The sequence below is a fragment of the Pongo abelii genome, chromosome 20, assembly GCF_028885655.2.
Source record: "Pongo abelii isolate AG06213 chromosome 20, NHGRI_mPonAbe1-v2.0_pri, whole genome shotgun sequence".
Lineage (NCBI taxonomy): Eukaryota > Metazoa > Chordata > Mammalia > Primates > Hominidae > Pongo > Pongo abelii.
In genome coordinates, this window is record NC_072005.2 from 12139074 (window position 1) to 12155000 (window position 15927).

The 15927-nt window shown below is 43.5% G+C and overlaps 1 protein-coding gene across 3 annotated transcripts in view; it reads left to right on the plus strand.

Moving 5' to 3' along the window:
- The window catches only part of LOC103893059 (zinc finger protein 878-like), a 66143-nt gene that overhangs the window by 18268 nt on the left and 31948 nt on the right, over positions 1-15927 (plus strand). For 2 of the 3 annotated variants that reach the window (XR_010138569.1, XR_008516410.2), the window contains exons 2-4: positions 3296-3422; positions 3625-3685; positions 4244-8134. Coding sequence is in view for 1 of the 3 variants with exons in the window: in XM_024238436.3 (XP_024094204.3) it covers positions 3296-3422; positions 3625-3685; positions 4244-6779 (2724 nt within the window). In the remaining 2 variants the exon portion in view is untranslated. Of the gene's footprint in view, positions 1-3295; positions 3423-3624; positions 3686-4243; positions 10928-15927 lie in introns of those variants that run through there. The other variant, XM_024238436.3, reaches the window with a different exon arrangement.

Consider the following 15927-nt stretch of genomic DNA (forward strand, 5'->3'; position numbering starts at 1 on the left):
GGAGAAGGACAAAATGGGTCAAGAAGAGGGCCTAAGCAGCCTGACTCACATTTGGTCAAGGAAGGAAGAAGTCTGTAAGACTCCCGTAGCTGGCTCTTTTTAGGAATGACATCCCTAAATATTTGGTTCCCTCGCTATATTCCAAAATACCCGCTTTCCCTCTCTAAAGGACATCTTCAATTATGGATCCACCCTGACATATTTGAAAGAGCTGCAGTATTTTAATTGTTTTTTATTTTCCCACAGAGCCATATATGACTCTATTTAAAATTTTATTATGTTGGCTGGGTCCATTGGCTCACGCCTTTAATTCCAGCTCTTTGGGAGGCCGAGGCGGGCGGATCATGAAGTCAGGAGATCAAGACCATCCTGGCTAACATGGTGAAACCCCATCACTACTAAAAATACAAAAAAAAATTAGCTGGGCGTGGTGGCAGGCGTCTGTAGTCCCAGCTACTTGTGAGGCTGAGGCAGGAGAATGGGTGTGAACTTGGGAGGCGGCGCTTGCAGTGAGCCGAGATCGTGCCATTGCACTCCAGCCTGGGCAACAAGAGCGAAACTCCATTTCAATAAAACAAAACAAAAAAACCCACAAAAATTAGCCAGGCGTGGTGGTGGGCACCTATAATCCCAGCTACTTGGGAGGCTGAGGCAGGAGAATTGCTTGAACCCAGGAGGCGGAGGTTGCAGTGAGCCAAGATTGTGCCATTGCACTCCAGCCTGGGTGACAGAGCAAGACTGACTCAAAAAAAAAAAGTACACCTAATAATTCCTGATGTTAAGCACCTTTTCATGTGCGTTGTGGTCATTTGGATTTATCTTGGAGAAATGTTATTGGAATATATTGCCTATCTTTTTTTTTTTTTTTTTTTTTTTTTGAGACAGAGTCTCCCTCTCTTGCCCCGGCTGGAGCACAATGGCACAATCTTGGCTCACTGCAACCTCCGCCTCCCAAGGGGCTGGGATTATGGGTGTCTACCACCACCCCCAGCTAACTTTTGTATTTTTAGTGTAGACGAGGTTTCACCATGTTGCCAGGCTGGTCTCCAACTACTGACCTCAAGTGATCTGCCCGCCTCGGCCTCCCAAAGAGCTGGAATAAAGCTGTGAGCCACTGCACCCGGCCCATTGCCCATGTTTTGATCAAGTAGTTTTATACTTGGGACAGTAATTTATTTATTTATTTATTTTTTTGAGACGGAGTCTCACTCTATCGCCAGGCTAGAGTGCAGTGGCTGGATCTCGGCTCACTGCAACCTCCACCTCCCAGGTTCAAGCAATTATCCTGTGTCAGCCTCCCGAGTAGCTGGAACTAGCTGGAACTACGGGTGTGCGCCACCACACCCAGCTAATTTTTTGTATTTTTAGTAGAGACAGGGTTTTACTGTGTTAACCAGGCTGTCTCGATCTCCTGACCTCGTGATCCACCCGCCTCGGCCTCCCAAAGTGAATTTATTATTTTTAATGACTATAAAATAAAATTACATTTTATTAGCTTAAGCAATTTTAAGTGTACAGTTTACTTAGACAACTCTGTGTAACTTATCTAAGATGAATCATAATCTGTTTTTTTTTTGTGACTACCATTGTGTAATTTCTATAGCATCATGAATCTTCATGTATGAAGCATGGGACAGGGTGTTATTTTCTAAGATTAAATAATATTTCATTGTATATAGATGCGTACCACATTTTTGTTATGCATACAACCATCAGTGGACATGTGGATGGATCCAGCTCTTGGCTATTGTCCACAGTGGTTTTCAAATATGTCTCCATGATCTGGTTTTCTATTTTTTTTTTTTTTAGTTCAGTATAAATAGACCTACAAGTCAGCTACTGGAAGATATGGTAATTTTTTTTTTTTTTTTTTTTTTTTTTGAGACTGAGTCTCACTCTGTCGCCCAGGCTAGATGGAGTGCAGTGGTGCAATCTTGGCTTACTGCAACCTCCACCTCCCAGATTCCAGCAATTCTCCTGCCTCAGCCTCCCAAGTAGCTGGGATTACAGATGTGTGCCACCACACCCAGCTAATTTTTGTACTTTTAGTAGAGACGGGGTTTTGCCATTTTTGCCAGGCTGGTCCCAAACCCCTGACCTCAGGTCATCTGCCCTCCTTGGCCTCCCAAAGTGCTGGGATTACAGGCATGAACCACCGTTCCTGGCCATAATTTTGTTATTTTTAAAGGCACTATCATACTATTTTCCAGAAGGGCTGAGCCATTTATAATCCTTGGGACAGAGCACATGGGTTGCCTTTTCCCTCTGTGAATGGTGTCCTCTCATAAACAAAAGTTTGTTTTGTTTTTGTTTTCAGACAGAGTCTCGCTCTGTCTCCATGCTAGAGTACAGTGGCACGATCTCAGCTCACTGCAGCCTCCACCTCCTGAGTTCAAGTGATTCTCACGCCTCAGCCTCCCAAGTAGCTGGTGTTACAGGTACGTTCCACCACACCCAGCTAATTTTCTTATTTTTAGTAGAGACGGGTTTCACCATGTTGCCCAGGCTGGTCTCAAACTCCTGGCTTCAAGTGATTTGCTCACCTCAGCCTGCGATAGTGCTGGGATTACAGGCATCAACCACCATGCCTGTTCACACAAACGTTTTCATGTTTGATAAATATTTGCCTTTTTGTCACGATTTGGCACCCTGGGGTTTTTACCTCTCAATCTTGTTGACATTCAGCTTTGAGCAATTCAGTTACAATTTAGGCTTTACTACCCGAGCAGAGATTCCCAGAATCGTTTCTTCTCATGAGTTTGGTTTTTTTGTTTTTTTGTTTTTTTTTTAGTTATTTATAACTGTCTTATTAGTTAGATTGATGGACCCCTCGCAAAATCCAGTTTTTTGTTTGTTTCTGTCACTGGTATTTAGAACGAAATCTACTTTCTAGATATCATCAAAGTTTAAACTTGGGAACAGACATTTTCAAGGATACACAGCCTCAAGACTCCTCGTGTTAACTTTTTTCTGCATGTGAATTCACAGGACTTTGTTACAGCAGCTACACTACAAATAGACATTAGGGGCAGCCCAGACAGCACATCTTTCTATGTGGATTCACCAGAAACTCATACATTTTCCTATTCTGCTGTTGCTTTACCCCATGGTTAAATTGTAGCATCAGAATTGCTTTATGGAAGAAAGTGAGTATAGGCAGAGAGTAAGAGGTCTGATGACCAAGTCATGAAATCTTTGGAGCCCACAGCATCATGAGAACTTCTTAGGAATAGGGTATAGATGCCTGGTGCTATCAGTCTCACCCATCCTTCTCTACACATATGGGATGTTTTAGGACTCAGTGGCCTTTGAGGATGTGGCTGTGAACTTCACCCCAGAAGAGTGGGCTTTGCTGGATCCTTCCCAAAAGAATCTCTACCGAGAAGTGATGCAAGAAACGTTGAGGAACCTGGCCTCTATAGGTGAGGGTGACAACATTACTCCCTCAGTGAATTAGAGAAGTGTTTCTCATTCATCAGTGCTGCTGAGTAATTTGGAATATGGGCAGGCAATACTTTGATGAATAAATGAGGCATGGTTGTAGTGTATCATGAACATAGAATCAAATAATTATTTAATAATTTTATACTAATTCAGGCCTGTGTAACTGTGCCTGTATTTTAGGGAAGAAATGGAAAGACCAGAACATTGAAAATGAGTACAAAAATCCCAGGAGCAACCTAAGGTAATCTGCACTCACAAGACAAAGCAGTGTCTGTAGAAAATTTTAGAATGGGAGGAAATGCTAAAAAGAAGGGAACAAACAAAAAAGCTGGGTTCCATTGTATTTATTCTTAGAATATTTTCTCTAAAAACATGCATTTATTTGTGACATAGGCTGGACACCATGGCTTATGCCTACAATCAGCCCTTTGGGAGGTTCAGACCAGAGGATTGCATGAGCCCAGGAGTCTGAGGCTGCACTGAGCCATGATGACATCATTAGACTGTAGCCTGGGTAACAGGGCAAGATTCTCACTCAGAAACAAAATTAAAAGACAAAGAGTTTTTGTATGTGTACAGTAGTTTACATGGAAATATTATTAAGCCCCATATCAATATTTTTTGATAATAGATATGGCTGGGCTGTCTTGTAGACCATGTGGTCCATTCATGTTCAAACAATTCAGACAGAGTAGAAAGCCTACACTTTGCTGGATAATGTTAAAAATGCAAGTGTAAGACTTGTGAATGAATATAAAATCACTGATAAACCCATTAAATGTGCTTTCATTTTTCACAGAGGTCTTATGGAAGAGAGACTCTTTGAAAGTGAAGGTCATCAGCATGGAGAAATTTTGACCCAGGTTCTGGATGACATGCTGAAGAAGAAAACCGGAGTAGAATCATGTGAAAGGCATGTGTGTGAGGTCAGCATGGGTCATTTATCCCTTAATAAGCACACCAGAGCTGACACTGGACACAAGCCATATGAGTATCAGGAATATGGACAGAAGCCATATAAATGTACATACTGTAAGAAAGCCTTCAGCTGTCTCCCCTACTTTCGCAGACATGTAATTGCACACACTGGAGAAAAACCCTATGAATGTAAGGATTCTGGGAAGGCATTTAGTTTTTCCATTTCTTTTCATAGACATAAAAGAGCTCACTCTGGAGGGAACCCCTATGAATGTAAACAATGTGGAAAACCCTTTGGATGCGCCTCAGTACTTCAAATGCATGCAAGGACTCACAGTGTAGAGAAACCTTACAAATGTAAGAAATGTGAAAAAGCATTTAATAACTTATCTTCCTTTCAAATACATGAAAGAATGCACAGAGGAGGGAAGTATCATACCTGTAAGGGTTCTGGGAGGACATACCATTTTTCTGGTTTCTATCATAGACATAAAATGCCTCTTGCTGGCGGGAAGTTTTATGGATGTAAGAAATGTGGGAAAGCCTTTATTAGTTTCTGTGCCTTTCGATACCATCAAAGGACTCACACTAAAGAGAAACCCTATGCCTGTAAACAGTGTGGGAAAGCCTATATTTCTTACACTTCTTTTCAATATCATCAGTTGAATCACACTGGAGCGAAACGCTATGAGTGTCAGCAATGTGGCAAAGGCTTCAATTTGCCCAATTCCATTCGATATCATGAAATGACTCACACTGGAGAGAAACCCTATGAATGTAAGCAATGTGGGAAAGCTTTCAGATGTGCCTCAAGCCTCCGAATACATGGAAGGACTCACACTGGGGAGAAACCCTATGAATGTAAACAGTGTGGTAAAGTCTATCGTTATTGGAGCGGCCTTCGGGTGCATGAACTAACTCATATTGGAAAAAAGCCTTATGAATGTAAGGAATGTGGGAAATCATACTATAGTTCTGGTTCCTTTCTAAATCATAAAAAGATCCACACCAGGGAGAAGCCTAATGAATGCAAGGAATGTGGGAAAGCATTTGGTAATCCCATATCCTTTCAAAAACATGAAGGGAGTCACAGAAAAGGGAAGCCTTATGAATGTAAGGAATGTGGGAAGGTATTCAGTTTTTCCAGTTCCCTTCAGAGACATGAAAAGACACACACTGAAAAACTCTGTGAATGTAAACAACGTGGGAAAGGATTTTTTCGTAGAAGCTGTCCTAGACACATGAAGATACACGCTGGAGAGATACTTCATAAACGTAAGATACGTGGAAGAGTCTTTCATTCTCCTAGTTCATTTCAAACACATGAAAGATCTCACACTAGAGAAAAACGCTATAAATGCAAGCAATGTGGAAAACCCTTCATTTATTTCAATGCCTTTCAACGTCATCAAAGGAGCCACAGTGGAGAGAACCCCTATGAGTGTAAGCAGTGTGGGAAAGCCTGTATTTCTTCCACTGCTTTTCAGTATCATGGATTGAGTCACACTGGAGCAAAACGGTGTAAGTGTAAGCAATGTGGCAAAGGCTTCAATTTGCCCAGTTCCATTCGATATCATGAAATGACTCACACTGGAGAGAAACCCTATGAATGTAAGCAATGTGGGAGAGCTTTCAGATCTGCCTCACGCCTACGAACACATGAAAGAACTCACACTGGGAAGAAACCCTATGAATGTAAACAGTGTGGTAAAGTCTATCGTTACTGGAGTGGCCTTCGAATACATGAACTAACTCATATTGGAAAAAAGCCTTATGAATTTAATGACCATGGGAAATCATTCTATAGTTCCAATTTCTTTCTAAATCATAAAAGGGTCCACACTAGAGTGAAGACATATGAATGCAAGGAATGTAGGAAAGCATTTGATAATCCTACATTCTTTCAAAAGCATGAAGGGAGTCACAGAAAAGGGAAGCCTTATGAGTGTAAGGAATGTGGGAAGGCATTTGCTTTTTCCAGTTCCCTTCAGACACATGAAAGGACACACATAGGTAAAAAATGCTACGAACATAAACAACGTGGGAAAGGATTTTCTCATCTTAGAAGCTTTTCCAGACACATGAATACTGGAGAGAGAGCCCATAAATGTAAGATATGTGGGAAAATCTTTCATTCTCCCAGTTCGTTTCAAACACATGAAAAATCTCACACTAGAGAGAAACGCTATAAATGCAAGCAGTGTGGGAAAGCCTTCATTTATTTCAATGCCTTTCAACGTCATCAAAGGAGTCACACTGGAAAGAAGCCCCATGAGTGTAAGCAATGTGGGAAAGCCTATATTTCTCCCATTTCTTTTCGGTATCATCAATTGAGTCACACTGGAGCGAAACGCTATGAGTGTAAGCAATGTGGCAAAGGCTTTAATTTGCCAGTTCCATTCGATATCATGAAATGACTCACACTGGAGAGAAACCCTATGAGTATAAGCAATGTAGGAAAGCTTTCAGATGTGCCTCAAGCCTCCGAATACATGGAAGGACTCACACTGGGGAGAAACCCTATAAATGTAAACAGTGTGGTAAAGTCTATGGTTATTGGAGCGGCCTTCGAATACATGAACTAACTCATACTAGAAAAAAGCCTTATGAATGTAAGGAATGTGAGAAATCATTCTATAGTTCCGGTTCCTTTCTAAATCATAAAAAGAAACTACACTAGGGAGAAGCCTTATGAATGCAAGGAATGTGGGAAGGTATTCAGTTTTTCTCGTTCCCTTCGTAGACATGAAAGGGCACACACTGATGAAAAGCCCTATGAATAAACAACGTGGGAAAGGATTTTTCATATCTTCCATGGAGCTTTGAATGCATGAAAAGACACTACAGAGAAACGCTAAATGTAAGGGGTGTATAAAAGCATTTAGTAATTTCTCTTCCTTGCTTATACATGGAAGGATGCACACTGGAGAGAAGCCATATGAATGTAAGAATTGTGGGAAAGCCTTCACATCTGCCAAGAGCCTTCAAAATCATGGAAGGACACACACCGGAGAGAAACCATGTGAATGCAAGCAATGTGGCAAAGCTTTAATTTGTTCCAGTTCCTGTCGGAGACATGAAGAGACACATTCTGTTAATATGCATTCAGTTATCCCAATTCCTTTGAAACACAGAAAAAGAGTAGGGAAAGGACTTCTGAGATAACTGATTTCTGAGTTGAGAAGAGCTACTTGTGAATGGACAATTAAATCTAGATATATTTAGATAATTCTGATACAGTTCATCTATAGCCAATCTTTTTTTAAATTTTTTTATTTTTTAGATGGAGTCTTGCTCTGTTGCCCAGACTGGAGTGCAGTGGCACGATCTTGGCTCACTGCAACCTCCACCTCCTGGGTTTAAGCAATTCTCCTGCCTCAGCCTCCCAAGTAGCTGGGATTACAGGCAACTGCCATCATGCCTGGCTAATTTTAGCGATGGAGTTTCACCATGTTGGCCAGGCTGGTCTCAAACTCCTGACCTCAAGTGATCCACCCACCTCGGCCTCCCAAAGCGCTGGGATTACAGGCATGAGCCACTGCGCCCTGCCACCTATAGCCAATCTTAATGAGATTTCATAGGCACAGACAAGGAAGGTTATCAGTCACATATTAGAAGCACCACACAGGGAGAGCAGTGTGTGGCCACATGCTTCAGCCCATTTTTTCTGATTCTCTTGCTTGCAAATTAAAAGTATTCTCCAAATCACTTGACTTCCCTTTTCTCAGAGTTGTAGTTCTCCAGAGATGTCGCCAGATGATTCACATTAAAGGTATATTTCCAGTTGACTTTTTTATTTCAGATATTAGTAAATGATTACCAGAGAACTAATTCAAACTGTCATGGTTGGAAATACTCTGATGCTTAACTCCCTAATCTATAGAGTGAGTTAAGGTCTATACTCTCTGCAAGCATTGTTCTAGTGGCAGTGACCCTGTTCATGATTCACCTTGACATTTCCTATTCTGCCCTGAAAACCAACTAGATGGGAGTTTGTTTCTTTCCTGCATTGTGTAGTGAGTGGTGTCACCCAGGACTTTTATGTAAGAAAAAGCACCTTGCTCTTAATCCAGGAATTTTGAGTGTTTTTTGTAATGCCTCAGTTTATTCTTATTTATGGTTGATTATATGTGATTTAGAACACTTGCTATTTATGTCTGATCCCACAAATCACTCACTTTATTTGCAAAGCACCAAATTTCATGTAAGAGGTGTAGTAATTGGGAATGTGAAGCTGAGTTACATTCTTTCTCTTTATTTACATGTCTCCCTTTCTATAGGCTTCTTTTTTTTTTTTTTTTTTTTTTTTTTTTTTCCTTTTTGAGACGGAGTCTCTGTCACCAGGCTGGAGTGCAGTGGCGCAATCTTGGCTCACTGCAACCTCCGACTCCCTGGTTCAAGCAATTCTCCTGCCTCAGCCTCCTGAGTAGCTGGGATTACAGGCATGCACCACCACGCCCAGCTAATTTTTATATTTTTAGTAGAGACAAGGTTTCACCATGTTGGCCAGGAAGGTCTTGATCTCCTGACCTCGTGATCCTCTCACCTTGGCCTCCCAAAGTGCTGGAATTACAGGTGTGAGCCACTGTGCCCTGCCTCTATAGGCTTCTTAAACCTTTTACTCAAGGCATATGTCAGACCCTGGTCAAAGTAATACAAAAAAGGTATATACAAAAATTGTGTTAACTCCAAAAGGTGGAATGTAACTCTTTGAGAACCACTCCAATAAGTAAACTCAGGTATTATACACATACAGGAAGGAGAACTGTTGCCACTGGTGAATTGTTCGTAGCTTTCACTCTCCTCATGGGTATTCATTTTTAAAGAAAGTCTCTGTCACCCAGGTTGGAGTGCAGTGGTGCAATCATAGCTCACTGTAGCCTTGAACTCTTGGGCTCCTCCAGCCTCAGCCTTCTGAAGTAGCTGGGACCACAGGTGCTTGCCACCACACTTGGCTAATTTTTGTATTATTGGTAGAGATGAGGTTTTGCCATGTGGCCCAGGCTGGTCTTGAACTCCTGTGCTCAAGCAGTCTTCCTGTCACAGCCTCCCAAAGTGCTGGGATTATAGGTGTGAGGCATTGTGCCTGGCTCTGCCTCAGCCTCTTCAGTAGTTGGAAGTACAGGCACAGGCCACCTTGGCTAGCTAATTTTTAAAATTATTTAAAAATTTGTCTTTTAATAGCTTTTGTAGACAGAGTCTTACTCTGTCATGCAGGCTAGTGTGCAGTGGCGGGATCATGGCTCACTGCAGCCTCGACCTCCCTGGGCTCAGGTGATCTTCCTATCTCAGTCTCCCAAGTGGCTGAGACTACAGGCATATGACACCACACCTAGATAATGTTTGTATTTTTTGTAGAGATGGGGTTTTGCCTTGTTGTTCATTCTGGTCTCAAACTGTGAGTTGCTAACAATCCTCCCACCTTGGCATCCTGCAGTGCTGGGATTACAGGCTTGAGCCATGGCACTTGGCCTCCCAGGTAGTTGTTAAAAGGCCTGGCCTGAGGCCAGGCGCAGTGGCTCACGCCTGTAATCCCAGCACTTTGGGAGGATGAGGCAGGCAGATCACCTGAGGTCAGGAGTTCGAGACCAGCCTCAACATGGAGAAACCCCATCTCTACTAAAAATACAAAATTAGCCGGGAGTGGTGGTACATGCCTGTAATCCCAGCTACTTGGGAGGCTGAGGCAGGAGAATTGCTTGAACCTGGGAGGCAGAGGTTGCAGTGAGCCGAGATCGCGCCATTGCACTCCAGCCTGGGCAACAAGAGCAAAACTCCGTCTCAGAAAAAAAAAAAAAAAAAAAAAAATGCCTGGCCTGCCAACGGTTCGAGTGGCCTCTCCCCCAACCCATCCACAGTCTCTCCCTTCGGGTACCACTGCGAATTTGCAGGGGGTAACAGAGGCTGAGGCCAGTATGGAGGCTGCAGAGGGAGGAGCTCCCATGGGTGCTTCCTGGGTGGCCCAGGCTATTCTGCAAGTGGCCTCCAGCTGCTTAGAGCAGCTCCAGAAGTAGTGTGGATTCTGATAAGCCGCAGAGCCCTGGAAAGCAGGAGAATATGTGCAGATGCCCTTGGCAGGGTACTGTCCCTTCTGTGGTTGGACCTCTGGAGCCTGGGGCCATATTCGGGAACAGTGTCTTGGTTCTGACATGCATAGGGTCCCTGGGGTTAGACGGTATATATGAAGAAAATCCTCATCTGGCTGTTCAGCTATATCCTTTGTAATGTCCTTTATAATATATAGGTGAACAAAAAATTAAACTGAGGCACTGTTAAAAGTCAAACAGTTTGAGGCCGGGCGCGGTGGCTCACACCTGTAATCCCAGCACTTTGGGAGGCCAAGGCGGGCGGATCACGAGGTCAGGAGATCGAGACCATCCTGGCTAACACGGTGAAACCCCGTCTCTACTAAAATACAAAAAATTAGCCAGGCGTGGCTGCGTGCGCCTGTAGTCTCAGCTACTCGGGAGGTTGAGGCAGGAGAATCACGCCTGGGAGACACAGGAAGACTCCATCTCAAAAAAAAAAAAATTACATTCAACGAGTTGTTGCTGGTAATTCAACATGCACTGAGATTTATTTCTTTATAGAGTTTGCATTGTAGAAACTGAAAATATTGCATATGTACCAAATATATAAAACAGTTCACAATGAACCAAAATACTGATGGAGCCGGTATTGTAAATTATAATTTCCTTATGTTTCTTCATAGTTTCACAACCTGTATATGTTGTGTGTGTGTGTGTGTGTGTGTGTGTGTGTATATATATATATATATTTTTTTTTTTTTTTGGAGACAGAGTCTAGCTCTGTCACCCAGGCTGGAGTATAGTAGTTAGTATAATCTCGGCTCACTGTAACCTCCGCCTCCTGGGTTCAAGCGATTCTTGTGCCTCAGCTTCCAGAGCAGCTGGGATTATAGGCACGCGCCACCACACCCAGCTAATTTTTATATTTTTTGTAGAGATGGGGTTTCACCATGTTGGCCAGGCTGGTCTCGAACTCCTGGCCTCAAGTGTGCCCACCTTGGCCTGTCAAACTGCTGGAATTACATGTGTGAGCCACCACACCTGGCCTTATCTATATTTTATTTTTGCATTTTTAAATGGAATTGATATCCAATATGTGACATTTTATATCAGATTTCATTTTTATTCAGTTATGAATGTTCCATGGAATGTTAGTTAATTCACTTTTTTTTTTTTTTGAGATGAGGGAGTTTCGCTTTTGTTGCCCAGGCTGGAGTGCAATGGCATGATCTCGGCTCACTGCAACCTCCCGGGTTCAAGCAATTCTCCTGCTTCAGTATCCCAAGTAGCTGAGATTATAGGCACGCGCCACCACACCCCGCTAATTTTGTATTTTTAGTAGAGACCGGGTTTCTCCATGTTGGTCAGGGTGGTCTTGAACTCCTGACCTCAGGTGATCCGCCTGCCTTGGCCTCCCAAAGTGCTGAGATTACAGATGTGAGCCACCACGCCCGGCCACTTTTTTATTTAATGGATTTTATTATTTAAAGCAGTGGTGGCCGGGTGCGGTGGCTCACGCCTGTAATCCTAGCACTTTGGGAGGCCGAGGTGGGCGGATCACGAGGTCAGGAGATCGAGACCATCCTGGCTAACACGGTGAAACGCCGTCTCTACTGAAAATACAGAAATTAGCCGGCGGTAGTGGCGGGCACCTGTCCTAGCTACTTGGGAGGCTGAGGCAGGAGAATGGCGTGAACCCGGGAGGCGGAACTTGCAGTGAGCCGGGATCGTGTCACTGCACTCCAGCCTGGGAGACAGAGCGAGACTCCGTCTCAAAATAAAAAATAAAAATAAAAAAATAAATAAATAAAGCAGTGGTCGTTTAACCAAAACATTGAGCAGATAATCCACAGAGTTCCCGTGTTCTTCCCAGCTCATAGTTCCACAGATTTTCTTGACTGTGTATAGCATGTGTTATAATAGATGACAATAATAATTGAAGAAGCAATATATTAACTAAAGTCCATCCTTTCCAGTAGGATTCACTCTTTTTGTTCTATAGTTCCCTTGGTTTTGACAGCTACATGTATCATATATCAACCATCACAGACTTCTACAGAAGAGTTTCACTGCCCTCAAAATCTTTTGTGCTCCCTCTAATCAACACCCTACCCTCCCTCTCTTCCCCCAACTCCCTTAATGCCTGGCACAACTGATAATTTTACTGCCTCTAGAGTTTTGCCTTGAGGTAGAATATTCTGCCAGGATACCATATATTTGGAATCATGCTGTAAGTAGCCATTTCAGACTTGTTTCTTTCATGTAAATATGTGCATTTGAGTTCTCTCCATGGTTTTGATGCCTGATAACTGATGTATTCTATTATTTATTTTTATTTTATTATTTATTTATTTATTTATTTTTTGAGATGGAGTCTCGCTTTTTTGCCCAGGCCGGAGTGCAGTGGCGCTATCTCGGCTCACTGCAAGCTCCGCCTCCCGGGTTCATGCCATTCTCCTGCCTCAGCCTCCCGAGTAGCTGAGACTACAGGCGCCCGCCACCACGCCCAGCAAATTTTTTGTATTTTTAGTAGAGATGGGGTTTTACCGTGTTAGCCAAGATGGTCTCGATTTCCTGACCTCGTGATCCACCCGCCTCGGCCTCCCAAAGTGCTGGGATTACAGGCGTGAGCCACCGCGCCCAGCCTTATTTTTTTTTTAAAAGGATTTTATGGATGGGGGTTATCTCTGTTTTGCTCAGGGGTTTTCTGGAATTCCTAGTCTCAAGCAATCCTCTTGCCTTGTCTTTCCAAAATAGTTAGATTACAGGCATGATGCAATGCACCATGCCTGGCCACTAATTTCTTTCTTTCTTTTTTTTTTTTTTTTTTGAGACAGAGTCTTGCTCTGTCACCCAGGCTGGAGTGCAGTGGCACGATCTCAGCTAACTGCAAGCTCCACCTCCCAGGTTCACGCCATTCTCCTGCCTCAGCCTCCCAAATAGCTGGGACTACAGGCACCCACCACCACTCCCGGCTAATTTTTTTTTTTTTTTTTTTTTTTTTTTGTATTTTTAGTAGAGACGGGGGGTTTCATCGTGTTAGCCAGGATGGTCTTGATCCGCCTGCCTTGGCCTCCCAAAGTGCTGGGATTACAGGCGTGAGCTACTGTGCCCAGCCACCTGGCCACTAATTTCCTTTTTTTTTTTTTTTTTTTTTTTTTGAGATGGAGTTTCACTCTTGTTGCCCAGACTGGAGTGCAGTGGCGCGATCTTGGCTCCCTGAAACCTCTGCCTCCCAGGTTCAGGTGATTCTCCTGCCTCAGCCTGAGTATCTGGGATTACAGGCGCAGGCCACCACATCTGGCTAATTTTGTATCTTTAGTAGAGACGCGGTTTTGCCATGTTGGTCAGGCTGGTCTTGAACTCCTGACCTCAGGTGATCCACCCACCTCAGCTTCCGAAAGTGCTGGGATTACAGGTGTGAGCCACCGCACCTGGCCACTAATTTCTTTTTTTTTTTCTTTGAGACAGAGTCTCACTGTTTTTGCCCAGGCTGGAGTGCAATGGCACAATCTCAGCTCACTGCAACCTCCGCCTTTTGGGTTCAAGCAACTCTCCTGTCTCAGCCTCTCAAGCAGCTGGGATTAAAGGCATCCACTACCACACCCGGCTAATTTTTTGTATTTTTAGTAAAGATGAGGTTTCACTATGTTGGCCAGGCTGGTTTCAAACTCCTGATCTCAAGTGATCCACCCACCTTGGCCTCCCAAAATGCTAGGATTTGAGGTGTGAGCCACCGTATCTGGCCACTAATTTCTTTTTATCACTGAATAATTTATTGAAAGGCTCATCTTGAGCTGGGCTTGGTGCCTTATGCCTGAATTGCCAGCTACATGGGAGGCTGAGGTAGGAGGATTGCTTGAGGCCAGAAGTTGGAGATCAGCCTGGTAGATACGGTGAGATCCCCCATTGGGAAAAAAAAAATTGCTCATCTTGTCTGACTTTAGTTTTTGGCAAATATGGATAAGGCTGCTGAAAACGTCTTTGTGAGGACTTTTCTGGGGACATGAGCTTTCAATTCATTGGGGTCAATATGTAGGAGGGTTACTGATGAATCATGTGGTAAGACCATGCTTATCTTCAGAGCTCACCAGACTGTCTTACAGAGTGACTGTAGAATATTCCATTCACATCAACAGTGAATGGGAGTTCATGTGACTTCCCTTTTTTTTTTTTTTTTTTTTCCTTTTTGAGATGGGGTCTCGCTCTGTCGCCCAGGCTAGAGTGCAGTGGTGCGATCTTGGCTCACTGCAACCTCTGCCTTCCGGGTTCAAGCATTCTCCTGCTCAGCTTCCCAAGCAGCTGGAATTATAGGCACTCACCACCATGCCCAACTAATTTTTGTATTTTTAGTAGAGATGTTTCACCATGTTAGGCAGGCTGGTCTCAAACTCCTGACCTCAGGTGATCCACCCGCCTCAGCCTCCTATTTACAGGCGTGAGTCACTGTACCCAGCCTACCTATCTTTTAATCAACTAGTTTATTTCATACAATAATCATTATTATAAAAAACATAAAATTTACCAGCTTAAGCAGTTTGATGTATACAGTTGAATTAGCTTGAGAACTCTAGATAACGTCTAATATGAATTATACTTTTTTTTTTTTTGGCTACTGGCTTTTTACAATTATAGCATCCTGTCTGAGGTTTCACGCATGTTGCAGCAGGGGCCAGGATGTTATTATCTAAGACTGAACAATATCCTGTTGTATTTATATGCTTACCATATTTAGGTTATCCATTTAGCCTCTCAGTGGGCATGTGCATTGGTCCATCTCTTGGCTATTGTGAAAAATGCTTTTCAAATATGTCTTCAAGATCAGGCTTTAGATGGCAACAGCAGACTCTGGGGATTACTTGTGACAGGAGAAAGGGAGAAGGGCAAGTGTTGAAATACTATTGGGTACTATGCTGTGTAGCTGGGTAACAGGATCATTTGTACCGCAGAGCTCGAAATCTGAAAGTGCTGGAATAACAGGCATGAGCCACCATGCCCAGCCCTGTTCTTTGGTTTTTAATATTCAAGTAGACGTTGGGCACAGCAGCTGGCTATAGTGTTAGCTTCTTGAAAGGCTGAAGTGGAAGAATCGCTGTAGCCCAGGGATTGGAGGATTTAGTGCACCATGATCTCACCTGTGAATAGCTACTGCACTCCAACCTGGGTCACATAGCAAAACTGTGTCTCTAAAAAAAGGAAAAAAAGGCCAGGTGCAGTGGCTCACGCCTGTAATCCCAGCACTTTGGGAGGCCGAGGCAGGCGGATCACCTGAGGTCAGGAGTTTGAGACCAGCCTGACCAATACGGAGAAACCCTGTCTCTACTAAAAATACAAAATTATCCGGGCATGGTGGTGCATGCCTGTAATCCCAGCTACTCGGGATGCTGAGGCAGGAGAAGCACTTGAACCCGGGAGGCGGAGGTTGCAGTGAGCCGAGATCGTGCCATTGCACTCTAGCCTGGGCAACAAGAGTGAACTCCGTCTCAAAAAAAAAAAAAAAAGGAAAAAGCCAGGCGCGGTGGCTCATGCCTGCAAT